The sequence below is a fragment of the Coenobita brevimanus genome, chromosome 66 (assembly GCF_032717465.1).
Source record: "Coenobita brevimanus isolate Jiangsu-jjx chromosome 66, ASM3271746v2, whole genome shotgun sequence".
Classification (NCBI taxonomy): domain Eukaryota; kingdom Metazoa; phylum Arthropoda; class Malacostraca; order Decapoda; family Coenobitidae; genus Coenobita; species Coenobita brevimanus.
Window position 1 is genome coordinate 38,183,790 of NC_137019.1, and position 27,384 is coordinate 38,211,173.

A 27,384-nucleotide genomic window follows, 5' to 3' on the forward strand; every position below is an offset into this window, starting at 1 on the left:
GCTCTCTCATGTCTTGCCCCATTCAGTTCGATTACTATTTTATTTTTTCTTTTGGTACCTCCGGACGATTTTATTAGGCTAAGGAGAGACTTTACGAACTGTAGGGGTTAGATAAAGCCTTCATTAACCTCTACGCTAATACGGCAGATAAAGAGAATAGAATAGAATATATCGTTGGGCTGAAGGGCTTAAGCCACGGACAGCCACTCATTCTCCATACACCACTTCATTCCAGTTTAGTCGGTCCATTCACGCCACTCCCCATTCTGGCTACTCAGGCTTTACTTGTTCAGAATCTCTTTCACACCATCATTCCAACTCCTCCTTGGCCTTCCTCTTCCTCAGTTGGTCACTTACAGGGCTTGGTCCACGAGAGTTGAAAATTTTGACATTGATAATTCTTCCATCTGTGTGTGTGTGTGTGTGTGTGTGGTGTGTGTGTGTGTGTGTGTGTGTGTGTGTGTGTGTGTGTGTGTGTGTGTGTGTGGTGTGTGTGTGTGTGTGTGTGTGGTGTGTGTGTGTGTGTGTGTGTGTGTGTGTGTGTGTGTGTGTGTGTGTGTGTGTGTGTGTGTGTGTGTGTGTATCGAAGGGGCTGCACAATGGACCACATCCTTATAAGTACTTGGTGGAGAATCGGTCACAACTGTAGAGATTTCACAAGTGCAGAGTCTCTTGCTACTGATCACAGAATTTTAGTTTATTCCAGAGGCTACAAATAATCGTGGATTAAGAGTGTGTTTTTGTGTATGTAGTGGCGGTCTGGAATCAGTCTGAGGTGTTCGTTGCTGCTGAGGACCCTGTTGAATGATGGGATTCCTTCAGGCGTGTTAATCTGGTAGTGTCTGATGAATATGATGAACAACGCCCAATATCAAGGCGGGTTTTTTTCTTGCGGGGTACGCTGACTGTAATCGATGAGAATTATGCTGCTAAACGGCTAGGAATTGTGAACAACACAGACTTTAGCCTTGTCAAGCACGAGTTTCGTTCATAAGAAAGCAAGTAAAAGTATGACAGGGAAATCACAGGCAAGGTAGCCTACAAAGTCGCTTTCATGTGAATTACCTGCGACCTACTTATCTAACCCTGGAAAATCTCCGGTCAAAACTCGCCTCTTACGTTAACTCTGTTTGATCATCAGATGGACTGCTCGTGTTTGGGGTGAGTGAGTAAAGGGTTCGTTGTGCTAAATACTTTGAACAGCTGTATATGACAAAACCCTCCAGTGGAAGGCCTCCATCGGTTCGTGTTCAACCCCTAGCTGCCATCCCACCAGCCGACCATGCCGTGCCTTCTATACATTAAATCAGCACTGCAAGGCAATGGCCAAGCTGAAAAGGAGTGCGGCAGACGATGTTTGTGACATCCATTAGATGATCAAAGCTAAGAGCAAAGCCATTACATGCAGTCATAAATGCCGTTTAACAGACTGGTTTTGTTCCTCCTAACTGGACAAGTGGCTTGGCCATCTTTTTCTGGAAAGAACAAGGAGACCAACGGGATTCCAGTAACTATCATGGTGGTGCAGTGCTCAGTGTGATTGTCTAGGATCTTGCTCGTTTGTTCCTGATACATATCCAAAGTCATTTGCTAAATCATCAGAGGCCTGAGCAGTGCGAATTCACGGCTAGGATAATCTACAGCTGACCAGATCCTATCATGTTTTGCTCTCATGCAACCTCGTCATGAGTTAAGACAAAGACTGGTAGCAACCTGTGTCGATCTCAAGAAGTAGTGTGATTCGCTGATCAGGAAACATTAAGGAAACTGGTGCAACTCTGGAGGATACCTACAGACATTATCTGGCTCTTAGCTAGACTCAACATTGATGGCATAATTTTTCACACATACTGTAAGCACCACAGTTAATTCAACGACTAGCACATCACCGGCTATAAATAAGGAAGCCAGATACTTGTCACCTACCCCTCCCTAGAAAATTATGTCACCTGACTTCCTCAAACTCTATACCGCGCTTTCTCGCGCAACCATTTATCAAACTTTTGCACTGCCTACGACTCATCCTCCCACCTCCCAGCTCAGCAAAAGATGTTTTTTTTTTTTTTTACCATACTTTTTGCGATCATTCTCTCCATTTGATTTTCACTATACTTTTTGTAACCATTCTCTCCATTTGACTGTTACATATTAGCACATTTTCTTCATTTCTGTTGTCCATTGATTTCCCAATTTCATATCTTTCACAAAGCACTACTGTATATGTCTTATCTTACATACTCTTTGTACTCTACACACATTCTTCAATAACCCCGTATCCTCTGTGCGTGCTCTTGACATTCCACCTCCATTCCAGGCCAAAGTCTGACACCTGGATGTTAATATTTGCACTAAAATACACTCATACCTCTTTTCTCGCATCAAGGTTTCATAGCACCAGTCATTTCCCCTTCCTGTATAACTCTGCTTTCCACTCCCTTTGCACATGGTTCTCTTCTCTATATCACTAGCCCCTGGCACTAGAAAGCATTCATCAATTCAATATCCTAACCATTCTTCAGAGTATCATGCCAGGAGTCCTCATATCTCTCCACAGCCATCTCTTATTAGCTCCCACTCTATGGAGGAGACGTGCTGTTTTGTTTACTTTCTTTGTTTTTTTCTTTCTTCCAAACACTTTTTAGATTGGAGTCTCTTTTATTTTTTCACTAGTTTGTTTCAAACTTATTACAATAGTTCCTTGGGCAATATCCCCGCATACTTTTCTTTTTAAATGCCTTTTAAAGGGTTTATGAAGTCAAAGGTCAAACCATACACAGATTTCGCTTCTAGGTTCTTATATGTTCATTAATTATCATGGTAATTTGCACAGAAGTATGTCAGTGTCCAGCAGCTGTGTGGAGACCATAATGTTTTACCTTGGGAATGTTGTCAATTTTTAAATTACAATTACATTCAAAGAACGGGAATCATTCAAAATAATTATTTAACTAAATCTACAGTTTGAGCTGAAAATTAAAGCGAGAAGTTAAGGAAACAATTGTAGACTAGAAGATTTAAATGATTTTACAGGAAAACAGGAAGAGGAGAAAAATATACACGTTTTGAGGTGAAAATTATGAAGAGGAGATCTAGCTAAGTTAAGGGGAATCATGAAGAATGGCTCTTATTTACGTGAATCTTCATTTGGCTTGAAAATTATGAAATTTACAAACTGGTTCGGATGAGTATACCTGAGCCGTTTGTGAGAAGATACGTCTTTAGTTTGAGATGAAAATTATTTTAAGAACAGGTACCTAAGCCCAGGAGGATCAGGAAAATATTCATGTCAGTCTACAGTTTGGCATAAACATTCAGAGAAGAAATGGCTAAATAGAGGATAATCAAGAAAAATAAACAGTATTTTTGTGGCTATATTTTGGGACGAAATTTATGAAAAGGAAACACAGTATAGCCCAGGAGAATCATAAGTCAATAAATTTACATGTGTGATTTCACAATTTGAGATTAAAATTAAAAGGCGAAGATAATGAAACAATGTATGTGGCCTACAAGATTTAAAAACAAATTTAGATGATTCTACAAGAGACACTGGAAGAGACGAGATGAATCTATATTTTGATAAGACAATTATGAAAAGAAACTACATTGTCGATCTTCTTTTTTCCATTAGAGATAGTTTAGCCCACTAGAATCATGAAGAATGAAGTTTAATTCTTCGAAGCCTTCCCCTGTGATCTTGCACGGAGGAACCTTGTAGATTAGGAAGATGAAGAATAAACACGGCGACGATTTGCCCACAAGCTCACCTCCTTTTCCCTAGACTTTCCAAGAGCCTCTCACTTGCCTCCATCTGCGAGGGGAAAATAAGAATTAAGATAAAACTGGATTATTCATTCCGCATTTAAAAGACTCCAGCTGACAGTTTCCCAACCACCACACACACACTCTAAACTTTCTCGCGCCATTTTTATGAACAGTTTTCTTTTTCGGGAAGACTATTCTCAGGAGACTATCGTTCTCTCACCCTAACTTGACCCAGTTTTAGTCCTTTTGCAGCTTGTTTCATGATGCCAAGTGACTCAGAAAATCAGTATTACGGCTGTACATTATTTCCATAGCACTCTTCGGCACTAGCATCATAATTCAGTATAAATCTTTCATTACAGCCCAGTGCTGAAGTTGGAGAGACGGCAGTTATATATAAGGCCAGGTTAATGTAAAATCAGTAGAGTCTTACTGTCGAAACCCAAAACCTATTTTGTTTTAACACTGCTCTTTTTTCACCTGTTCTTTTTTTTTTTTCATTCTTCAGTCCATTATACTTCCTACTTTACCATTAACTTTTAAAATCAGATTCTCTTGACTGTAGCAGGCTATTCTCTCTCTCTCTCTCTCTCTCTCTCTCTCTCTCTCTCTCTCTCTCTCTCTCTCTCTCTCTCTCTCTCTAACCATATCTGTCTATCTACCTACCTATCCATCTATCTATAGCCAGGTGGCTTAATCTGGAATGGGGAAGTCAACTTGAAATCGCCTTCATGTAACCCTGTCTTGCCATCATCATCATCATCATCATCATTAACATCATCATTAACATCATCATTATTGTCATCCTGCCATTTTTTCTCAAATTAAAAAAAAAAAAAAAAAAAAGGAAAAACGATAGAAAAAAGTATTGGGAGAGAAAGCCAGCTACATGACCAATTAAATGGGCCACAGTCATTCACCCAACCATAAGACCCAGGGTATTCTGACTCCACTTCACACACACACACACACACACACACACACACACACACACACACACACACACACACACACACACACACACACACACACACAATCATACTACTTGAGAGGCAGAGTCAAGTCTACCACTAGCAAACCACAACAGGGGGGTCAAACCCTTGTCATTCACCGAACTAGCTTGATCCCTCATCGGTTCATTAGACTCTTAACCTACCATTCCTCCCTTTATCACACACACATTTACCATATTACAGTATTTATCCACCTTTTTCTGACGTACAGAAACTCTACTTGCGTTCAAACTCTCCCTGTTATGTCGTTTTCACCTCGCTATTGATACTCATTCTCTCTTGATAATCATGCTGTCTAAGTACGCTCTCTTCATTTCTGTTGTCGTAAATATCCTTACTCTGGATCTGTCTGGAATCACATAATTTATCTTCTTTAATCTCTCACTCCACACACATTCACACATTCTGCAATACCCCAGATTTCCATACTCTAACTCATGGCTTCATTTTCAGTCACACCAATGTCTCACACCCATTATTTAATGTGAGTAATAAAACTCCTTTGTGGAACCTCTTGCAACTGCCACACTCACACCTCTCTTTCGTATCAAGGCCTTCATAGCACCAGTCACTATCCTTTCCTGTGCAGCTGTACTTTGCACTTCCTTTGCACACTTGCCTCCCTGAGGAGCTTACTCTCGTTCACCAATTCAAGTCTTTGTACCTATTCACCAGAACATAGGTTTTACTTAGGTAGATAGACAGATAAATAAATAAATTAAAACCTTTAAAAAGAACGCCAAATGTACGTAACAAGGCGTATATTGTACGTGAAAATGATAGCATGAAGGTACAGCAAAACTACGTGAAAAGTTAAACAGATGCAGATTGAATACAAAACTATGTCAAAATTAAGCAAAAAATTCAGCCAAAGGGTGAAAAGAAAAAAAAAATCGCCAGAACTTCAAATTTCACTTGGCTTGAAGTGGCCCTATGTGAGAAATATCCTTAACGTTCCCACAGTTTTTATCCCATATCACATCCATTTGAAGCGCCTCAACACACTAGACCACCAAAAGCCTTCCTACACACACACACACACACACACACACACACAGTAACTCACCCAGGCGTTATCACCAGGAGGCACCACCAGCTCACTGCGCTTCCCGAATCTGAAATAGATGATAAATAAATGAATAAACTGAATAACCAGATAACTAATTAACTAACTGACTGGCTGACTAAATGAGAAATGTGAATTAATAGATAATGCACGTGCTGAATTATATGTGGAAATTAACTGGAATCATCCTTATTCCTTTGGAGAGAGAGAGAGAGAGAGAGAGAGAGCGAGAGAGGAACACGAACCTATTACTCCACACCCTGTTCTTCCCTGTCTCTAGTAAATTACCACGAAAGCACTAAAAATCTATATTAAATAAACACTTTTCATTAGAGATACCGGTGGTGCAATGGTAGGGTGCCCAGTTCGCAGCTGAAGTCTAGAGAATTCGAGTGTGGAGCTGGTCAGAACTTGGACAAAACTGGTTTCCTTTTATTCCCTAATCAGTCAGCAGCGCAGAGGAGGACCTGGATACCAAGTGACCACATGAGAGTGTTCGGCTACTGGGAAGGTGAAAATATCGACACTGGTAATTTTCGTAGCATAATCACAAATCGCGTTTTAAACAGAAGAAAACATTGTGTGAGAAGAGCTTTGATAACAATGTCTTGCTTCGATTTTACCGGTGAGGAAGGCAGAATATCGTAGACCGACATCGTTTCACGGTGATTGAGAAATTGTTTATACTTTCCTTTTACACGGCTTAACAGAAGCAAAAGATTATTGAGCAAATACTTGGAATTATGCCAAAGTTATTTCCACACGATATTTATCTAATATTAATGCGATTTTTCATGATTCTTCGAAAATTATCAGTATCGACATCTTACCTGCAATCTACAACTCGCAGGTGGTTAGTTCGATCGTCGTGTGTCGCGCCGTAGGGGAAGACTAGACATTAACAAATATTGTCTGCCTTAATAACCTTTCGTGCAGTCGATAGGCATTAGCGTCGTACGTAAGTGGTTTGGAGATCCGTAACACCTTTTCCGTATCGATTTATTCTGCACATAACTCCATAATGCCATTAAGTATGATGGGAATTAAAATCATGGCGACAATAAAACGATAAAGTTAGCCTACAGTGAGATGTTCAAATGTAGTACGGAAATAAATCTTTTTGGGAGAGGTGCTAGGAGGCCTCGGATGCCGCCAGATACGAACTTCAATCATGCGGGTATGTCCTCCTCTGGGTCCTCTCACGCCATCTTTAGGTAGAGACAATGATGGTGATGATGATGATGATGATGATGATGATGATTCTCCCACTCTAGTACTTTCTCCTCCATCAACTCCGGATCCTCCTTTGCTTGATGATGATGATGGTGATGCTGGCTTACGTCTTCTTGGGCATATACGCACTCTTCCCATTGAATGATGGGGAAAATTTTGGACCTCGTAAATCTCTGTAGCTCCTCTTCTAAACTGGTTACCTGTCTGTCTGTCTCAAAAGATTTCTCGGCATTGTATACTGTACACCCGAAACTGGCCCATTTTTTGACATTTCAAATCTACGCAGTCCAGTGCCTTACTTTACTACTACGCCTTCAGTGATCCTATAATACAACACTGATGCCAACCAGAATGCCAGAAAAATAAATAGCAATCAAGAAACTGCTAGGATGCAGAAATGGAAACTAGGAGTACTTTCTACTGAAAAATCAGCGAAACATTTTGAAATTTTTTTTTGCCCACATTTCCTCTCAACAACCGCTGGGCCCACTGGGGAATGCCAGATGTATGGTGTTTCCGTCGATTATACGATTTAAATGCCCCTGACAAGCATTTAAAGGGACAGGTGTCATGGGTGGCGCGAGTTCAGTGTTGCCAAAGTAACATCGCATTTTTTTTTTTTTTTCGGCGATCGTAATAAAAAAAAAAAATGGGTACGATATATTCGGCGTGTCCTAAAACTGCAGCATAGAGCACTGGGCACTAGCCATCAGGGTAAGCTTCTCAGTTTCCAGCCAGCACTTAGAAGAGTGATGCGTATGGGTGTGTATGTGTTCAGCTCGTCGAGCAGAGCCTGAAATAAAGAGCACGCAAATTATCTTGTTCCACAACATAATTTGGTAAACAACATAGCTTTTGAAGTGCCGAATGTGCGGCTCTGGGTGTGCAGTGAGGGATAAAAGATTCGTGTTTGATACCGCCTTTGACATAGTGACTTGTGGTGAGAAACATAAAAACTGTGATTAGTGTAGGTGTGCTCTGGCCCAGACTACACTAGCAGCAGTGCAGGGATCTGATTCCTTGTGCATCTACAGAGCACAAGCAAAGGACTCCTAACTACGGACCCGGCGGACACTGACTACGGACGCGGACACTGAATCGTGAATATGGATAAGTACATTTCTCAGTGATGAGTGACTGCTAAAAAAAAAAAAAAATGCATCTGGCAAATCACCTCCTGGTTGATGTGGAAGAACTTGCATGCGAACAAACATCGCAAAGGTCCACGTACACTACCGAGCCTCACTTTACCTCACTTCAATTCACCATAACGTTTTTATTTGTTATCCGATTCTAGAATTTCATGTGAACACTAAAATCTGCATGAAATTTTCTACATATTGTTAACTTTCCTGTAGAGTCCAGCCTTACCTGTATAGACAACCTGAACTTTACGTCTCTGATTACTACTACTACTACTACTACTACTAATAGTAACATTTTTGTCGACTTTCCACGCGAAATACTTTCGACACGTTCAGCCGATTTCCAAAAATTTCTTACTCCTAATAATTGTCAAACATCAAGAAAGAACGCTGTCAGAGCAGACTTTCGATTTTGATCCCAGATTTTCCGAACTGTTCTGATATGTCAGATTTACGTTTTCTTTTTTTTTTTTTCTTTTTTTTTTCGTATGTGGTTTTTCGTAATTTCTGCGAAACGAGATTTCGAAAAAGTCGTCAGATAACTATTAGCATGAATAATTTGTCATTTAAACGAAACATAACGGAACCCGATCCCAGCATTCTTGTCAGAGCCATTTCATTCTGTAAAATTTGCAAAATTTTACGGAAAACGATTTAAAAATAATGGAAGGATTTGGCTTTTGGGGGGAGCTAATTAAAGTTTCACGTAATGATAGACAATGTGGGTTAATTTCATGCAGATCGTGTAATCTTTCTCTAACATTAAACTTAAATATAGGAGCTTAAGCCAAGATTTAGTCTCCTATACAATGAAGTATAATAATATCAGTTGTAAAGCCATAGCATCGTACACTGTAGTGGTGGAGAGAGACACCTTCACATCGTATCACTGATATTCCTTGATGGCTTCACCACCTGGTTATGCAAACGTCGATTAGCTTTTTTCCTATACCCCTAAAGGAAGATAGTGGAATGCAGTAGCAGGGCAACTTCAGCCTGCAGTCTACCAAGTTTACCATTCAGATGAACCTGGGATACAGCTATGACTACTGCTGTCATTACTACTACTACTAACATTATCGGCTCCACTACCTGGTCCTGCAAACATCGATTAGCTTCCTTCCTATACCCCTAAAGGAAGATGGTGGAGTGCAGGAGCAGGGCAACTTCAGCCTGCAGTCCACGGGGGTTCACCTTTCAGATCAACCTGGGGATATTGCTACTGCTGCTACCACTACGTCTGCTAGTAATATAGATAGATAGATAGATAGACAGATGTCAGGACACTAAGATATAACACACTGCATAATAGCTGGTGACATATATGCTGTTAATATGTAATATAGAGGTTTGAGGAAAGTCTTGCCTAAATTCGAGAGAGCCGGAGGAAACAGCAGGGGAGATTCTAGTTAGGAAAATTCGCACACAGCACATTATGACGTAATGGAAAACTCACACCACACACCTGATGGAAATCACCACACGTGCCCATACACATGATCCAACCAGTCATATACAGGGGAAATTGGAGAGAGAGGGCAGAAGGGGTTGGGACACGATAGGAAACAGGAGAGGCACGGTGGAAAAGCAGGAGTAGAGGGCAAGGCGTTAGCTAGCATAAACCGCTCTCGCCTCAGTACTACTCTTGTCAAGGTAACTCCCTCTTGAGAATAAAACTGCAGTCAAACCCCAGATTCATCCTTATACTTCCCCAGCCATTTACGACAAGACCAACATAAAAAATTCTCTCCTCTTACAACCCCTACAATGTAGGTAACGACGGGGAACCTATCGTAAATATATCCATGTATCTCACCTATGGATGTTAACGTGCCATATAAAAATTGTGAACGACAGAGCCTGCCAAGCCTACTGTACTTCGTGCCAGCCAGCTTCTAACCGCACCCTCTAATCCACATTCTGACACTCAGGGAAGGTCAGTGTGAAGCTTACGATTATGAGTGGTATTCTAAATAGCTTCAGAGATTTCGTAGCACCTTTTCCTTAGCGATTTATTTTGCACATTGCACCTCAAAACCCTATTCTTTGTTACAGATGCAAAAAATGTCGCTAGTAAAATGGTATAATTAGCATAAAAGAGAATGATTTGGTGTAACATTCTAAATAAATCACCAAGGAAGAGATAGTGCACCGCTTCTTACGCCACTGTTAATCTATCTATTGCCAGACGCCTCAATCCCTTAAGATGGTGCCCACAAACAAATCGCCTCCACGTCACCCTGTCCCCCGCCGTTTCACTGCCCTGCTCCCAGCTCACACCCCCCTCTCTCATATACCTCTCCACTTCATCCCTCCATCTCATCCTTGGCCTCCCCTTCCCTCCCTCCACCTCACTCACATTCCCTCTTCTCGTAAGTCTCTCGCTCTCCATCCTCTCCACATGGCCAAGCCACCTACATGTGTTTCTCCTAACACTTCCTATCACATCCACATCCACACGACAATACTCTTCACATCCTCATTCGTCAGTCTGTCTCCATGTGACTCCACATGCTCCTCTCAAATAACTCATGTCCACTGCTCTCACTCTTGACATTTGTCTCTCCAACAAGGTCTAAACTTCTCTTCCATAATTTAGAGTTGGTATCACAATACTGTCATGTAGTAACTTTTTCACTTCCATCCTCACTTCCTTGTTTCTTATCACTGCTTTCACGGAACTGTTAATACGACCGTTAATAGGAGCATACAGTACTGCGACGTAAAGATCACCACCGTATCGACAAGAAGACGGTTACCTTGGCTATGTAGAGACAACTGTTAGGACTAACTCAGAGACAAATGGCCACCCCCTTACGGGATTATGGCCTCTGGCTATGGATAGATAGATGGATAGATATAACCACAGGTGATAGTAATGCTCGTGTATATCTGAAGATTAAGCTTCGTTAATGAAAAAACGCAGACAATGACAAGTGGCTGTTGATATCAGCTAGTCAACTTTTTATAATACCTCCTTACCTTGCCATATTTGTCAAATATAATATTCAGAATTCGGCGCAGTGACTGGCTGATTTAGAAATAGTCGAAGGTTTGCCTCAGGTCCTTGACTTGGGCCCAACTTTGTGAAGTCAGACTTGGGACTGACTCAAGCCTCGCGCCCGGCTGAAGCATCGTTCATTCATTCTGGCCTAGGCCCCCGGGAAGAAATAATAAGTGGCGAGAAGTTATTTACTCCCGTCTAGAGGAGACAATAATAAAAAATAAAAAAAAGGATGTTATCTCCTCCAACCTCAGCAAAACATGAATACATAAAGATATAAATAAGTACAGATACAAAAGGAAGCATTATCGTAGTGAAGAGGCAATGATTTTAGCGTCGTATTGTAAGTGCCTTTGGATATTTCTTTACACTTCTCCCTTAACCATTTATCCTCACATTACACCTCAGTAACCTCTTGTATGTTAGCGATCTAAACTATGCCCATATTGAAGCCATATGGACAACATGCAGAGGGATTTTAGAATGTAACATGCAGGATAATTCACTTTTAACGCAAAGAAGCAGCAAAGACTAAAAGCCGCAAAATTGACTTTTGAACGATAAAGGGAGAGGGAATGAAAACCCAAATGAAGATATGTGTATTTCCATTTATCAGGACACACTGCGCTTAAAGACAGGGGGTGACAGGCAGAAGGAAATACAGATTCAGGAAGAGAGTTCTAGAGTTGACCGGTTGCATCCATGAAAGTCTGATAGTATGGGTTAACTCTTGTATTAGAGAGTTGAACAGAAACAAAGTGGAAGTGCACTACCAGGCAGGTGCTACGCATCCACAATAATGGAGGAGGCTTGCAAGCAGACAGTTCAGTAGAACAATGACCATTGATAATACGATAATACAGAGAAAAGTGTGCAGCACTGCAACGGCGACAGAGAGGGCTGAGGAGGTCAATGAGATAAGGGGAGATGATGGGTAAAAAAAAAAAAATCCACCCTGTTTAGAACTGTGCGTGAAGAGCCCCCCCCCCCTCACTTGAGAACTGCACTCCACACTGGGGTAAATAAAACCCCTGTACAAAGTCAACAGCTGTGCAGGGGTAAAGAAGCCACGGAATGTGCTCAGTGCACCCAATTGGAAGAGAAGTAAGTTGATATTTCTATTAAACATGCCGACAAAATCAAACCCCAGAGATACTGAGAAAAGAAGCAGGACATATGTGTATAATGTTAAATATTAAATGATACGGTACTCTTGTGGAATATTTTGACGGGTCGAAAGAAGCAGGAAGTGGGTTTTTGATGCATTAAAAGCAGCAAGATTTCTCTTACCCTAATCAGACATAACAAACAAATCAGAGTAAACAATAGCCTCATCTAGTGACTGCTGAATTGACTGCAGCGACGGATGCCATGAGAAGCAGATGGTAGTGGAGTCATCAGGGCATTAATGGAAAGAACTTAGTGAGCTAGTGACAGGATGAGGAAGACCACTATTGCTTGTTGTAGAACAATGGCCGTTTACACCAGGAGCTGCAGAACGATAAGGAGGGAAGCCAGATATGAAGGCATAAATATAAAAGGATAGAAACCGTCTGAGGGCAGTTTGAAAATTAAAGACTTAGGCTGACTATAGAAAGCCTTCATATGCCAAGTGTAGTGGCAATGGTTGCACCAAAATCCCGAATTGAGGATAAAAGCAATATAAGTCAATTACCTGTGAAACGTCCCTGACAGAGTCCATATTGTTTGTCAGACAAGGTATAAGAGGAAAAAAGTTTCAGAATCTTTCTCTCCGGATAGATTTTTAAAATGGGTGATAATAAGAAGGTTTGGAACGGTCACCCTTCATCGGGAAAGGCGTATGAGGACAAACTTCCGAAAGGAGGAGAGGCACAGGTTGACTAAGATGAAAGAGTTTACCTATCCAGGGTATGAGCACAGGAGCACTTAATGAGAAAACAGAAGGGATCTCGTTATTCCCGTACGCCATATTAGTACTGACGTCAGTGAGGGTATAAAGTACATATTTTGAAGATTTTTTAATGTTAGGTACGTGGAAGTTAGTGAAATATGAAGAAGGACTGGACCGATATTGTCTGAAGTGGAATTAGAGGACAATGTTTGGTCAAATAATTTCTGACCTATCAATAGAAAAAACAAGTCTGGGGAACCATCAGAACGAAAAGGAGGAGGGAAGGAAGAAAAGTTATTAGATAGGTTTGGCAAGGTGCCAAAGGGAGCGAGAAGAATTAGAATAAGAGAGTTCAGAGCATTTAGAACAAATGGAAGTGTGCTTAGTACGACGAACAGACTTTGATGATTATCGGCAGATACACAGAATAAAAGTGATGGCGGGAGGTGGGGGGGGGGGGGCGCTGGCTTTTTCCTTGTTGTGGACAGCATCAGAACTAGCCTGATTAAGCCATGGCTTTTTTGGCAGTAGTTAAAGTGTTAGGGAAGGGAGTGTATGTTTTCAGGCCCGAGAGAATAATGTTCGTAATGCACGAAGTTCATTCAGAGGTCTCTCGGCCATGGAAGCAATAATCATTCCTTGGAAAATCAAATATGTACTGCCTGAGGGCCTCCCAGCATGCTGCTCGAAAGCGCCACAGACGCCAGTTCTTAAGAGGATCGACTGGCCTTACTGAAGCTTTAAGGCAGGTTGAGGTGTTCAGAATGTGATTGGAGGAACCCAACGGGGAGAAAAGTTTAACAGTGTAAACAGAAGGACTGGTTGTAAAGGTATTGCGAAGGATGAAGTGTTAAGAAGCTCTTTAGGCCACTTAAAATACGATCATTTATTTTTAAGATCGAAAACTGATTAAAAAGGCAATAAAACTTAAAAAAAAAAAATGGATATTATGGTAATAAGCTAATGAGTTTATTAAAAATATCAAACTCACCGCGGCCTGTCGACATTGGCGTATATTCTCTCAAGCTCTTGTAACTGAAGGAATAGTTTTAGAGTTTTTTCCAGAGCCCTTGTCTGCGAGGATGGTCCGGGGGCAGAACGAGTGCTGAGGAGGGAGGGAGGAGGGGTGAGAGAAGAGGAAAAGGAGGAGGAGGAAGAGAAAAGCTGGCGGGAAATACAGTGCCAGAGAACTAGTCAGCCAATGTAAGTTTTGTGGAATATTTTTAGGGCAGCACGTTCACGGTTTCACCATTTTAGCAACTCAACGAAATATGACACCCTGTATTCTGTACATTGCAGCAGCTCAGTAAAAACAAATCTAACCTTATTTATCCTAACTTATTCGAGTACTGAAGCGAAAATGAGTCTTTTCTAAGTGACTCGGGTGTAAGCAAGGGCAAATTCCGAGGGTGAGAAAGTAGAGTTGCAGAAGTTTACAGGAAAGAAAATAGCGACTTTATTAGCCAAATACATTACACAGTATATAATAAAGATAGAACGAACAATAATTCACTTGACTGACTTTTCTTTTCCGGTGTTTATATTTATTTACATTTTTCTTACTTCTTTCTCTGGATTGAGTTGATGTTGTAGGTGATTGAAAATTAAATTACCCTAATTTAGTTTAATATAAAAAGTTTATGATATACACAGCTCTCGCTACTTCGCGATGTATGAGCAGTTAGCTATAAATTATAAGAGTCATGTGCGCTCTCAGCTTGAATATTGCTCACCCTTGTGGAATGGTTGTGGAGAGGTTGCATTAAGACAACTAGACAAAATTCAGAAAAAAGCTGTTATAATCATTAACAACCCTGCCATTACATATAAACTACCTCCCCTGCAAGTAAGAAGGAATGTTGCCTCCCTTGCATTATTTTACAGATATTTTTTTGGCAAATGCTCAGACGAAGTTTCGTCCATGGTGCCACCTCTCCATGCCTTCCCTCGTGCTACACAGGCATCTGGTAGCGCTCATGACTGGAATGTCACTCAACCATATTGCAGAACTTCTGCCTATCAGAATTCTTTCATTCCCCGAACTGCATCTCTCTGGAACTCGCTTCCCCAGAGTTGTTTTCCTCCAAATTTCAACCCACAACTGTTCAAGACTAACTGTTACAGATATTTTATGAATAGAGGACACCAGTAATCTGGTGTATGGATTATTTTTTTTTTACCCATTTGTTTTTCCTTCCTCCATTCTGTTATTTATAAAAAAAAAAAAAAATACAGTAATGGCGCCCCATATCCCCTACCAAAACACAACGTCCTCTTCACAATATATCTTATGGGGGGATAGATTAAGTTAGCTTCATTTCTAAAAATACTTTCCCGACCACCTACAACATCAAGTGACCCCACAAGAGACAAAAAATGGTAAAATAAAAAAAGGTCCATATAGTAAATACTGAATATTTTATGTAGTGTAACTGTAAGTAATACTTAAGTCACCATCCTTTATTTTAAAAGTCAGAAAAAATCAAATGCTGTTCTCTCTTACAGCCATTACTTTAATGCAGACATAAATTAGCTATATTCATAGTTGCCTTTGTGATTTGGTAACATCTTCCTAAACATTTACACATAAAAATACCCAATTAAGCATTCACTTCTAAGGACCAGTGGCTTTTTTAATGTAGTGATGCCTTCAGTGTTGGTTACCTTATTAGCGAACAAAGGCCCGTATTACTGAAAACCAGTAGGCGAAGGTTTAAGTAGGTCTCCAGATCTGAAAGATAACTCGTGAAGCACAGAATAATGACAAAAAAAAAAAAAAAGCCTGACCTTGCATCGTTGCCGACCACACTGTGTAATGTAGACTGATCACACCTAATAGTTACAGGGATTCCACTAAAACGATGATAATGATGATGATGATGATGATGATGATGATGATGATGATGATGGTAGAACGTGTCTGAACTTTCTGTATCGTTTTCACTATACTTTGTAATGTTGATTGGAGGTGGATATGTAACAAATACAGGTGTTCCATAGACGTGATGATGAAGCATATCTTACCTTCCTGTACCGTTGTTGACATATTTCGTAATATATGATGCAGGATGATCACATTTAACATTTTTAGGCGTTCCATGTGTGATCACAAAAAAAAAGGGGGGGGAGGTTGCTTGTATCTATGGCCGAAAATTTAGGGAAGCTCCCATTCACTGATACTTAAAAACTTTATAATGTTATGCCAGTAGGATTAGGTTAGTGTTTTATAACTGGAGATGTTAGGAACATTCTAGAAAGTATATGTTATGCCGGTTGGATTAGGGTTTATCTCTGGAAATGAGGAACATTCTAGACGTTAAATATTATGCCGTAGGATTAAACTAATATCTAGAGATGTGAGGAACATTCTGGAGGTTTTGGCATGACTTTTTTTTTTTTTTTAATCTTACCTGAGGAATTAGTTCATGTCATTATTGTTACTGTGCAATGTTAATTTACTTGCATCATAACGAGAAGAATGTGAGTTCTCTCCTAGGTTCTGGAGTGTCATGGGCTGTACTGGTAGGTAGAGTAGGGGGCGGGGGGTTATTTAAGGTAATTTTTTTTTTTATGTGAGGAAGAAGGAACCAAAGGCCATGAGCCCGCAATAACAGTTCCCTCCAAGAGAAAAACAAAATACAATAGAGAGCCAAATTCAAGATCTGATCATTTCGAGATGCCTGGACACTGCGTTTGAAAGACTGGAGATCATAGGCAGCAGGAAATATAGACAGAGGGAGACAATTCCAGAGGTGGCCTGTTGCATAAATGAAGGACTGGGAGTAAAGGTTAACTCTTGCATTAGAGAGTTGGACAGAAAAGGGATGAGAGTTTGCTGCTAGACGGGTGCTACGCGCCCGTCGTAGAGGTGGAGGAATGCATGCAGACAGTTCAGAGGAGCAATGACCATTAAAGTAGCGATAGAAAAGAGACAAAGATGCAACAGTGCGGCGAAAAGACAGAGGTTGAAGGGAGTCAGTAAGGGGAGAAGAGTTAATGAGACGAAAAGCCTTTGACTCCACCCTATTGAGAAGAGCTGTATATGGGGAGCCTTCCCACACATGAGAGTTGTACTCCACACAGGGGCGGAAAAAAACACTGTATTGGGTCAACAATTGTGCAGGGGTAAAGAAAGAACGGAGTCGGCTTAGCACACCCAATCTCTTGGAAGCAGATTTTACAAGAGATGTAATATGATCTTTCCAAGATAAGTCCCAAGTAAATGAAACCCCAAGCATGTTCAAGGATGATGCAGGATTAAGCTGAATATTATTAAACATTAGTGGGTATACCTGTGGAAGATTTTTTTTCGGAGATAGTCCAGTTCAGTTCGGTTTAGGCAGTGTGCCAGTTCAGTTGAGTGAGCAGCAAACCGTTAGCTTATGTTCATCAGGGCAGTTAGTGAGCGAGAACCAGTGGTCGTTTAGTTAAAGTTAGGGAGTCATCAACGGACAGTCAGTGAGCAGTGAGAGTCAGTGAACAGTCAGCGAGTCAGTTCATTGAGTCAGTGGTGTACAGACAGTGATACAAAGTCCATTACCGAGTTAGTGAGTCAGACAGTAAGGGCTAATCAGTGAAGGACGGAGTAGTCAGACAGAGAGTAAGTGATAGTCAGACAGTCAGTGAATGGACACTGAGCTAGCAGGATTAAATGAGGGTGGAGGCAGTTTTGCAACTGTACCTCAGCTGTACCGAACAGGAATATAACTTGGAAGTGTTCAGCTGCCATTGATCAACCGCCTGACCGGTTTACGTGTCGTTCTCGATTGACCAATGAACCTCTGAGGTGTAACAATAACACGAATTAAATTTTATCATATGGTAAAAAAAAAAAAAAAAAACTGTGATACCAAGCTTAGGATCGACGAATGTTGCTGTCACGGTTGGGTTAGGTTATGTCCCGTGAGGCTTAGTTTGCGTGTAAAATGCGTGAGGCCCTATAATTAATAACTAAAAGATTACGAATTTCCACAGATCTTTACGCTCCATTTTGCACTTTGATAATCAGGTTATATTTGATAAGGAACGAAATACAGTATTGTATTATATCCATGGGAGGTCTCTTAATTTTCATCTTGATATATTGTGTTCATATTTCTTTCAATTGGGTAAGATACAACTTTTCTTTTTTTTATGGAGAGTTTTGTTTATTGTGTTAATGTACGGTAAGAGAATATGTCAAGACTATGGAAGATATATTTGAAGGTAAGCAATAGTAGCCTATATTTATGAGAAATGGGATGTGAATGTAAGTCATTTATGCTGAGAAATACGCTTGTAGGGAATTATATTTGTGGGCAAAAACATATTTAAAGGAATGCAGTTATATGGAAGCAGTGTTTTTGAACGTGGTTAAATGATTTAGGGTGAGAAGTGATGAGAACACGAAGGAAAAGTTTCGGTGGGAATGTAGGAACAGGTTTCTAGTCCTGCAGACTTTGATGGAATCTAAAAACAATGATATTAATCAAATGTGGAGAGAGGTAAAAGAGGTTTTGCATGAGAATGCTAAGGTTACTATTAAGAAAAAGGGAAAAGCGAGAAGGAAAAAGTGGATGTCAAATGAAACATGGAATGCAATTCAGAAAAGGAAAGAGGCGAAGTTAAGAAGTGAAGAACAACATGTTGATGGCCAGGTAGCTGAAGTACTTAGAGCAAAGTATTGGAGTTTACATTCTGAAGTAAAAAGACTTGTTAGACGTGATAAGAGGAGGCTATATGATGAAAAGGCAACAGAGTCATATTAAGTTAAGTAAAACTGACGGTCAGAGCACAAGAGCAGCGTATCAGGTCATAAAGGAGTTAACTGGGACTGAAAAGAGAAGAATGGAAATACCTGGACGAGATAGAATTGGTAATTTGATGACTAAAGATCTGGATGTAAAAGGAAGGTGGAAAGAGCACTTTGAATCTGTTCTAAATAGACCAATCCCAGCTGAAGAGGACATTTTGCCAACCGAGAGAGATTTGCAGATAGAAACAGGGGATATAACTTTGGAAGAGGTAGCAAAATCCATAAAGGAGTTAAAGAATTTTAAGGCCCCAGGAGAGGATGGAATATTCTCTGAAATGCTTAAGGTGGAAAATGACGAGTTGATGAATGCGCTTTTGAAACTTTTTAATGTGGCTTGGGATAATGGTGGAATTCCAGAAGAGTGGAAAAATGGAGTGATTATAAAAATACAAAAAAAGGGAGATTTAAGTGTGTGTGGCAATTGGAGGGGGATAACTTTGACACCTGTAGTTGCAAAAGTCTTTTCCAAAATCTTGTTGAACAGAATAGAGCCAGTAATTGATAAAATTTTAAGAAAAGAACAAGCGGGATTTAGAAAGGGTCGAGGTTGTATGATCAGATTTTTATTGTAAGGCATCTAATGCAACAAGCTAATGAGATAAAAATGCCACTTAACATGTGTTTTGTGGATTTTGAAAAGGCGTTTGATAGTGTTTCACGTGGAGCTATGTTGAAAATTATGAGATTCTATGGTATACCAGAAAAGTTTGTAAATATTATTAGAAGCCTGCATGAAGGTACTTTTTTGTAAGGTAATGGTGGGTGGTTCTTTGAGTGATCCATTTCCAGTTATGTCAGGAGTGGTTCAAGGAGGAGTTCTTTCGCCATTGCTGTTTGTTTTGGTTATGGATTATGTTATGAAAAAGGTTGTAAGGAGAACAGGTGCAGGAATTAAGTGGAAAGAAAATAAGATGCTGATGGATTTGGACTATGCTGATGATATTGTACTGATTTGCGGAAGTTTTTACGAGATGCAGAGGGTGCTTGATTGTCTGGTGGAGGAAGGAGAAAAAGTGGGATTGGTAATAAATTGTGGAAAGACTGAAATTATTAATATGAACGTGGAAAACCAAATCGATGGAACGATTGTATCATCTAATGGATCATTAAACAATGAAATCGAGGAGAGGATTAGACAGGCTTGGCGAGCGGTTGGAATGTTGAAATCTGTTTGGAATAATAATATGCTTTCGGTACATACTAAAGTGAAAATTTACAAGTCCATGGTTAGACCAATTTTAATTTATGGGCATGAGTCATGGTACAGTACAATTGCAACAGATCAGAGAGTATTAGGATTTGAAAATAAAATACTGAGAAGGATTCTTGGGGTAAAGTGGCAAGACAGAGTTACAAATGCAAGAGTAAGGGATATTACGAGAGTGGAACCAGTTAATGAATATGTGAGACTGTCTCGCTGGAAGTGGCTGGGGCACATATACAGAAAAGAAGGTAGTTTAATACAGGATGTGCCAGAGTGGACTGCTAGAGGAAGAAGAAGTAGAGGTAGGCCGAGGGAAACCTGGTTGAGGACAATGAAAAGAGAAGCAGGAGAGGAGTGTTGGTGGGACCTGAAGGAGATGGTGGAGAGAGTTCATCGAGGCCCTATGCATCCCGTGGGGGTGCCACAGGAAATGACTGATTGATTGATTGATTGAAATAAATTTGCTTCAAGGCAAATGATCATAGTGATAATTATATTTTTGGTGGGAAATATTATATATGGAAAACGCTTTATTTCAAGACAAGTTTGTTTAAAAGTATGTATCAGGATCACAACTGTAGGCTACAGAAAAAAAAAAAAAACTATCTATTGCCAGACGCCATAATCCCGTTAGGGGTGGCCATTTCACTTTGAGATATTTGTTTTACTGGGAGGGGCACTAACCCTCCACCAACCCACTTGTTGACACATAGGGAGCACGTATGGTTTGGTTATATGGTTACCACCCAGCGTTGTAAATGGTTTCTTGGCTTACAGGAAACCATTTGGCTTGTCACTCAGTGTAAAGCCACCTGTAAGGGAAAGAAAAGCAATAAGAAGTGGCAGGAAAAGATGGGAGAAATGGGAAAAGAGGAAGGCAGACACAGGAAAAGAATGATAAAGGCTAAGGAAGAAGTAGGCAGCACTGCATCAAGTGAGTGGATGATGGTCACTACCACTAAAAAAAAAAAAATAAATAAATAAAAATAATGCATTTGGAAAATTATTCCTCTGGCCGTATGTTTTTAACCAAGCACTTTCAGTTCGATGCTGTATTGTTATTGATGTATCAACAGGATAATCAAAAACGTGTATAAATCCAGTGAAATGCAGGCTGAAGTTACCCCTGTGACATCCGCTTTCTTCCTTTTGAGGGATAGGGAAGTATATTAGTGGTATTTGTAGACCCAGGCAGTGGAGACACATGATTATTTTCGTGACACCACATGAAGGCGTCCCTCTCCAGTATGATTGTTTATGCTACCGGACATTTTTTTTTTTTTATTCAGATTAGGTGTGACCTTTCGAAATGAAGGGGTTAGACACAACCTTCAATAACCCTTTTAAAACCAAGGGCCCTTTCGAAGTTGGATGAATCGTCTGAAGAAGCAACAATAAAATACGAAAATAGGTCATCGGATTAACGTTAATTAGATTGTGAAGTGTTTTCAGGTGTTTAGGTGAAGATAAACTTACAAATGAGCAGGCTTATATACAGCTCTCTCTCTCTCTCTCTCTCTCTCTCTCTCTCTCTCTCTCTCTCTCTCTCTCTCTCTCTCTCTCTCTCTCTCTCTCTCTCTCTCTCTCTCTCTCTCTCTCTCTCTCTCTCTCTCTCACACACACACACACACACACAACTCCCCTCTCTCCTTTAGAACCCTTCACTCAAGCTTTGTCTCTCATGCTAATTTTTATCCCTTCAACGCAGCTACGTCCATCACTGCTACCCTTGCCAAATTAGTCCTTGTATGCCGGGTCGTCCACATACAGCACACACATGACACACTTGCGATCCGGGTACAGTTAAGGTCTATACTGTACGTGGGAGAGGAGGCCTCGCAACAACTGTTTCTCAGCGATTTATTTCATATATTACTTGAACTGAGATCGAATGCTTTGTCAACCGTGCCACCAAACGCGAATGTATGTACACTTATGCATGTGTATATGTGTATGTGTATGCATGTGTATGTGTATGCATGTGTATGTGTTTGCATGTGTATGTGTCTGTCTCCATCTGTCTGTCTGCCTGTGTCTCTCTCTTAAATCTTTTAATTAATTAATCATGATACAAATTAATTGTATAATTGCCTGATACTGCGAATGTTTTGGGAATAGTGAATATTAATCCGTGGTTAAATTAATGACAGCTTGATTACCCTTTAACTGCCATTATGTGGGGCTGTAAATGGACGCCTTCACGCGGTGGCACCTATATAACCGAGTGGCTTTGCTGCCTCGTTATACAAATGTTCAACTCGCTCTGCATCCCCCGAAAGGTGATGGTGGAGTGCTAGAGAAGGGCAGTGTTAAATCTGCTGTACACCGGCTTCAGGTGAGGTTTGGGCCACAAGAAGAAGAAACAACAACAACAACAGCAGCATTAATAACACCAACAATTGCACTGACCCATTTTTATGCTTGATTTTTACTTCCACTTAACTATTTTGTACACTTAAGAAAAGCCATCTCTCTCTTCACTGCGATAATATCACTGAAGTTAAATTCTTATACAGACGATTTTATTCCTTTGAGAAAAAACTTTTCCCAATGGATAATTTACATATAGGTGTCATTAACTCTTATACGGCAGTAATTTTTTTTTTTTTTTACACCTACTCTTCCTCTCCCTGGACGATTTCATTCAACTTCGACTCTCTGTACTGAAGTGATTTATTTAGGTTGTGTTTAATCCCACCAGTTGAAAAAAATATATATGTCCTAAGAAAATTAAAATTGCCTGGGAAAACTATTTATCTATCTATCCATTGCCAGACGCCTCAATCCCGTTCTGGGTGGCCACAAACAAATCGCCTCCACGTCGCCCTGTCCCACGCCATTTCACTGCCCCGCTCCCAACTCACACCCTCCTCTCTCATATACCTCTCCACCCCATCTCTCCATCTCATCCTCGGCCTCCCCCTCCCTCTCCCCCCCCACCTCATTCACATACGCTTTCTTCGTCAGTCTTTCACCCTCCATCCTCTCCACATGGCCAAACCACCTCAGTGTGTTCCTCTTAACGCTTCCTATCACATCCACATCCACACCACAACGCTCCTTAATATCCTCATTTGTCAGCCTGTCTCTCCATGTGACTCCACAGGCTCCTCTTAAATAACTCATTTCCACAGCTCTCACTCTTGACTTGTGTCCTTCCAGCAACGTCCAAGCTTCACTTCCATACGTTAGAGTTGGTATCACAATACTGTCATGTAGTAACTTTTTCACTTCCATGCTCACTTCCCTGCTTCTTCTCACTGCTTTCAAGGAACCAGCAACCTTTCTTCCCTGCTGTACCCTTTCAAGCACTTCACCCTCAAAACCTCCATCCTTACTCATCACACTACCCAAGTACTTAGACGTACTCACATTTTCCAATTCCTCACAATCCAACCTCGCTGTACATTCACTGACTTCACCTCTCTCAGAGACCATCACTTTACTCTTCCCTACATTCACCTTTAGATTCCGTTTCTTACACACTCTCCCAAACTCATCCACCAAGCCTTGCAGCTCTCCTTCGTCTTCACTCAAAAACACAGTATCATCTGCAAACAACAGTACAGGGAGTTTCCAAACACTATCCTCTCTCAGCAGGGCCACTCCAACATCCACTACCCTACATTGTACATCTTTTATTACCCCATCCATGTACAGATTGAACAACCATGGAGACATGACACATCCCTGTTTCAACCCAACCTTCAAAGAGAAAAATTCACTCAGTTCACCATCCACACGCACTGCAGCCTTAGCACCATCATACATACTCTTCACAGCATTCAACAACTTCCCATCTGCTCCATATATTCTTAATACTTTCCACAATCTTTGTCTATCCACCCTGTCATATGCTTTCTCCAAATCCATGAAAGCAGCATGCAGCTTCTTTCCTTTCTCTAGAAACTTTTCCACTAAAGATCTAAGAATGAATATCTGATCTACACAACCTCTTCCCTTCCTAAAGCCTCCCTGTTCTTCTCCAACTAATTCCTTTGTTCTTTCTCTAACTCTGTCAATAAGTATCCTACCATACACTTTTCCTATTATACTAAGAAGACAGATGCCCCTATGATTACCACACACTTCTTTTTCCCCTTTTCCTTTGTACAAGGGAATAATTATACCTGACTTCCAATCCTCCGGGACTCTACCTTCCTCCCAGGCCAATCTGCACATCTTCCACATCCATTCTACTACTATCTCTCCCCCATACTTCAGCATTTAACCACACACTCCATCAATTCCTGGGGCTTTCCCCAATTTAACTTTCTTCATTGCTTCCACAACTTCTATCCTACTGATTTCTTCCTGTCTGCTCACCTCCCTCCTCCTCCCAGCCATCCCCCAGCCACTTATACTCGCATTACTTCCATCCTCTATGTTCAACAATTCCTTAAAGTGTTCTCTCCATCTGCTCACTTTTTCTTCCTTCTCCACTAGTAATCTACCATTTTCATCTTTCACTCCCCTGCTAATTTCACTTCCACCCTGTCTTACTCTTTTCGCCTCTTTCCCGAACATTTTCTTACAGTCCCTTCACTTTACACTCAAGTTCCTTCCAAATTCCTCATCCGCTCTCTTCTTACTCTCTCTTACTAATCTTTTCACCTCTCTCTTCCTTTCAACATATAACTCTCACTCTTCCGCCTCTTAACTTCTTCCACGCCCCTATTTCTCATCCATTCATTGTATGCTTTCTTCTTTTGTGCCACAGCCTGTCTCACCTCTTCATTCCACCACGCTGTTCCTTGCACGCCCCTCCGTCTTCTCTTCATCCCACACACCACATCACATGCTGCACATATTTCTTCTGTAAATATCCTGCACACACCTTCCATGTCCTCCATCTGCTCCAATTCATATTTGCCCAAACGTTCCTCCACTTCTCTCTTATACTCTGCCTTTTTCTCATCCTCTTGTAACCTTTCCACTCTCCTTACAAATACTCCTTCTTCCTGTCCCTCCCTTCTTCTATTTCTCCATCCTAATTGGACCTTGATTCTGGCCACCACCAAGTAGTGGTCAGAAAGTCCACTCCCTCAACCTTTATAAGCTCTTGCATCCATTACACATTTTCGCATCCTTTCATCCACACACACATAATCAATCATTGCCTTCCTTTCATTCAGTTCACCACCCACCCTTCTCATCACTCGCCATGTATACCTGTGGATCATTTGTGCCTGAAGAGGGTATTGGCTATCACCAACCCCCTCCCAGCACAAATGTCCACTAACGCACTCCCATTCTCATCTATCTTAGCAGGCACATCCCACTCACCAACTATTCCATCCACCTTCACATTCCCAACTTTACCATTCATATCACCAATCAAAAACACTCTCTCATTCCTTCCAAACTTTTCCATGCACACTTCTACATTTGTCCAGAACTCTTCTCTCACTCTTCTAGCACGATCTTGCGTTGGCGCATACACACATACAATCGCCCACATTTGTATTCAAACTTTCAATCTTACCCACACAATCCTTGACCCAACTGATCCATACTGTCTTATGCTCTTCTTCCATCTTTTACTCACAACTATACATACTCCTTCCTTTGCCCTCTCATTCTCACCTACTGCACATATACCCCATCCATACTCCAATTCACTCACACTCTCACCTCTACATTTCGTTTCAGTTATTCCACATACATCCACTTTCGCACCCTCAAGCACCTGGACAATCTCTCTCTCTTTCACCTCATCATTCGCTCCCCTTACATTCCACGTTCCGTTAACCATGTCCTTTGTCCGGTCCTGGGTCGTCATCGTCTGGTCAGTCCTTGTCCGAGGCTTATTGTTTGTCTTTTTAGTTAGTTGTTTTCCGGGGAGGGGCACTAACCCTCCGCCAACCCTTTTAGTCGCCTTTTACGACAAGCAGGGATACTGGGGTAGTATTCTTGAAAAAAAAAAAAAAAAAAAAACTACCCCAAGGGTAGGGAACACACGGACAAAATTATGACTCTTTCTCCCTTCATAGCAATGGCATTAGTAGTAGTGGCAACAGCAGCAGCAGCAGTACTAGAAGTAGTAGTAGTAGCAGTAGTAGTAGTAGTAGTAATAGTAGTAGTAGTTCCATCTCCAGACGATCGGTATGGACCAACACTCTGCCAACGTATGCAAACAAATGACAGAATAATCTACCAGCACCCACTTGAAATGTCCGCCATAGCTTAGGTTTCGTATCAGAGTATGCAGTTTGTGGTGATGATTTAAGTACTGGTACAGTATAAGTGACATAAGATCTGATACGATACATACAATACAAGATTATGAAAGGGTATAAGTAGTATTTATATGAATACCTTGTAAATAAGTACAAGATCAAATTCTGTGTGAGTATAATTTTCGATTCCTTATTGTAGCGACGGATACAGTAAAAATAACAAAAGGTACAAGTATGACTGGTATTCAATTACCAACGGCATGAAGAACATGCGGCAGAATTTTGCATAAGTATCACTATCACATTCTGTAAAAGTAACATCGAATTCATTGCGTTAGTAGAGCCTTCAGATGAAGTACAAGTGAAGTAAGATGAGGTAATATATAAGTACCATTAGATTAGATACCCTACGGAATAAGTGACATTAGACCGAACACGATTATAGTAGTATTTATCGGTAGAGAGGCGGCCTGCGGTCCTAATGGACCCAGGATCGAATCCCGGCTGGGGCAGGGAACAGTTTCAGGATTTGAATTTCCTAAAAGCAGACTTTCCTGATCTACCAGATGACCCGCCGACTTGTCGTAAAAATACCCCCGCTAATACCATACACCAATCCTGTATGAGACAGCCCTAGCATGTATTTAATATGGATGGTGGGTGTTAGCGCCGAAGTGGTGACATGTGGAGGTGTAGGAGAACTACTGGGCCTTGGGATAGGTCACTGCCCCCGATAAATAGGCCCTGAAGCCTTTGCCCAGAGTCGGACACGTAAAAAAAAAAAAAAAAAAAATTAATTGGCAGTCTAAATATTGTCTGCCAAGCCTTCAGTCTCAAGTCTTGTCTTAGCGAAGTGAAGTTTATATCAAGCTTATACTGTATACTAATTTCAGTTATTGGTGCAGCCACTTTGTGAGACTGTAGTCCTTTCACCAGCAGATGTTAAGTCGAAAGTCTGGTTTAGCATACAAAGAGTTACATTGCACTTCTTGTCGCCTCTCCCATCTTACTTCCCTGTCTGCTTACCTTCCTACCCACCATACCTACCCCTCTCGACCTTTCTTCCCTCATACTGACATACTGTACCTACCAACCTACCTACGTCACT

General features: G+C 40.9%; 1 protein-coding gene across 2 annotated transcripts in view; it reads right to left on the reverse strand.

Moving 5' to 3' along the window:
• Positions 1-3,485: 3,485 nt before the first annotated feature.
• Positions 3,486-27,384, reverse strand: part of NPF (neuropeptide F) — a 69,451-nt gene continuing 45,552 nt past the window's right edge. Inside the window, exons 2-4 of one of the 2 annotated variants that reach the window (XM_080276654.1) lie at positions 14,091-14,204; positions 5,845-5,893; positions 3,486-3,811 (exon numbers count right to left, since the gene is read on the reverse strand). In XM_080276654.1, the coding sequence (XP_080132780.1) occupies positions 3,764-3,811; positions 5,845-5,893; positions 14,091-14,204 (211 nt within the window). In that variant the 3' untranslated portion in view covers positions 3,486-3,763. The remainder of the gene's footprint in view (positions 3,812-5,844; positions 5,894-14,090; positions 14,205-27,384) is intronic. The other variant, XM_080276655.1, reaches the window with a different exon arrangement.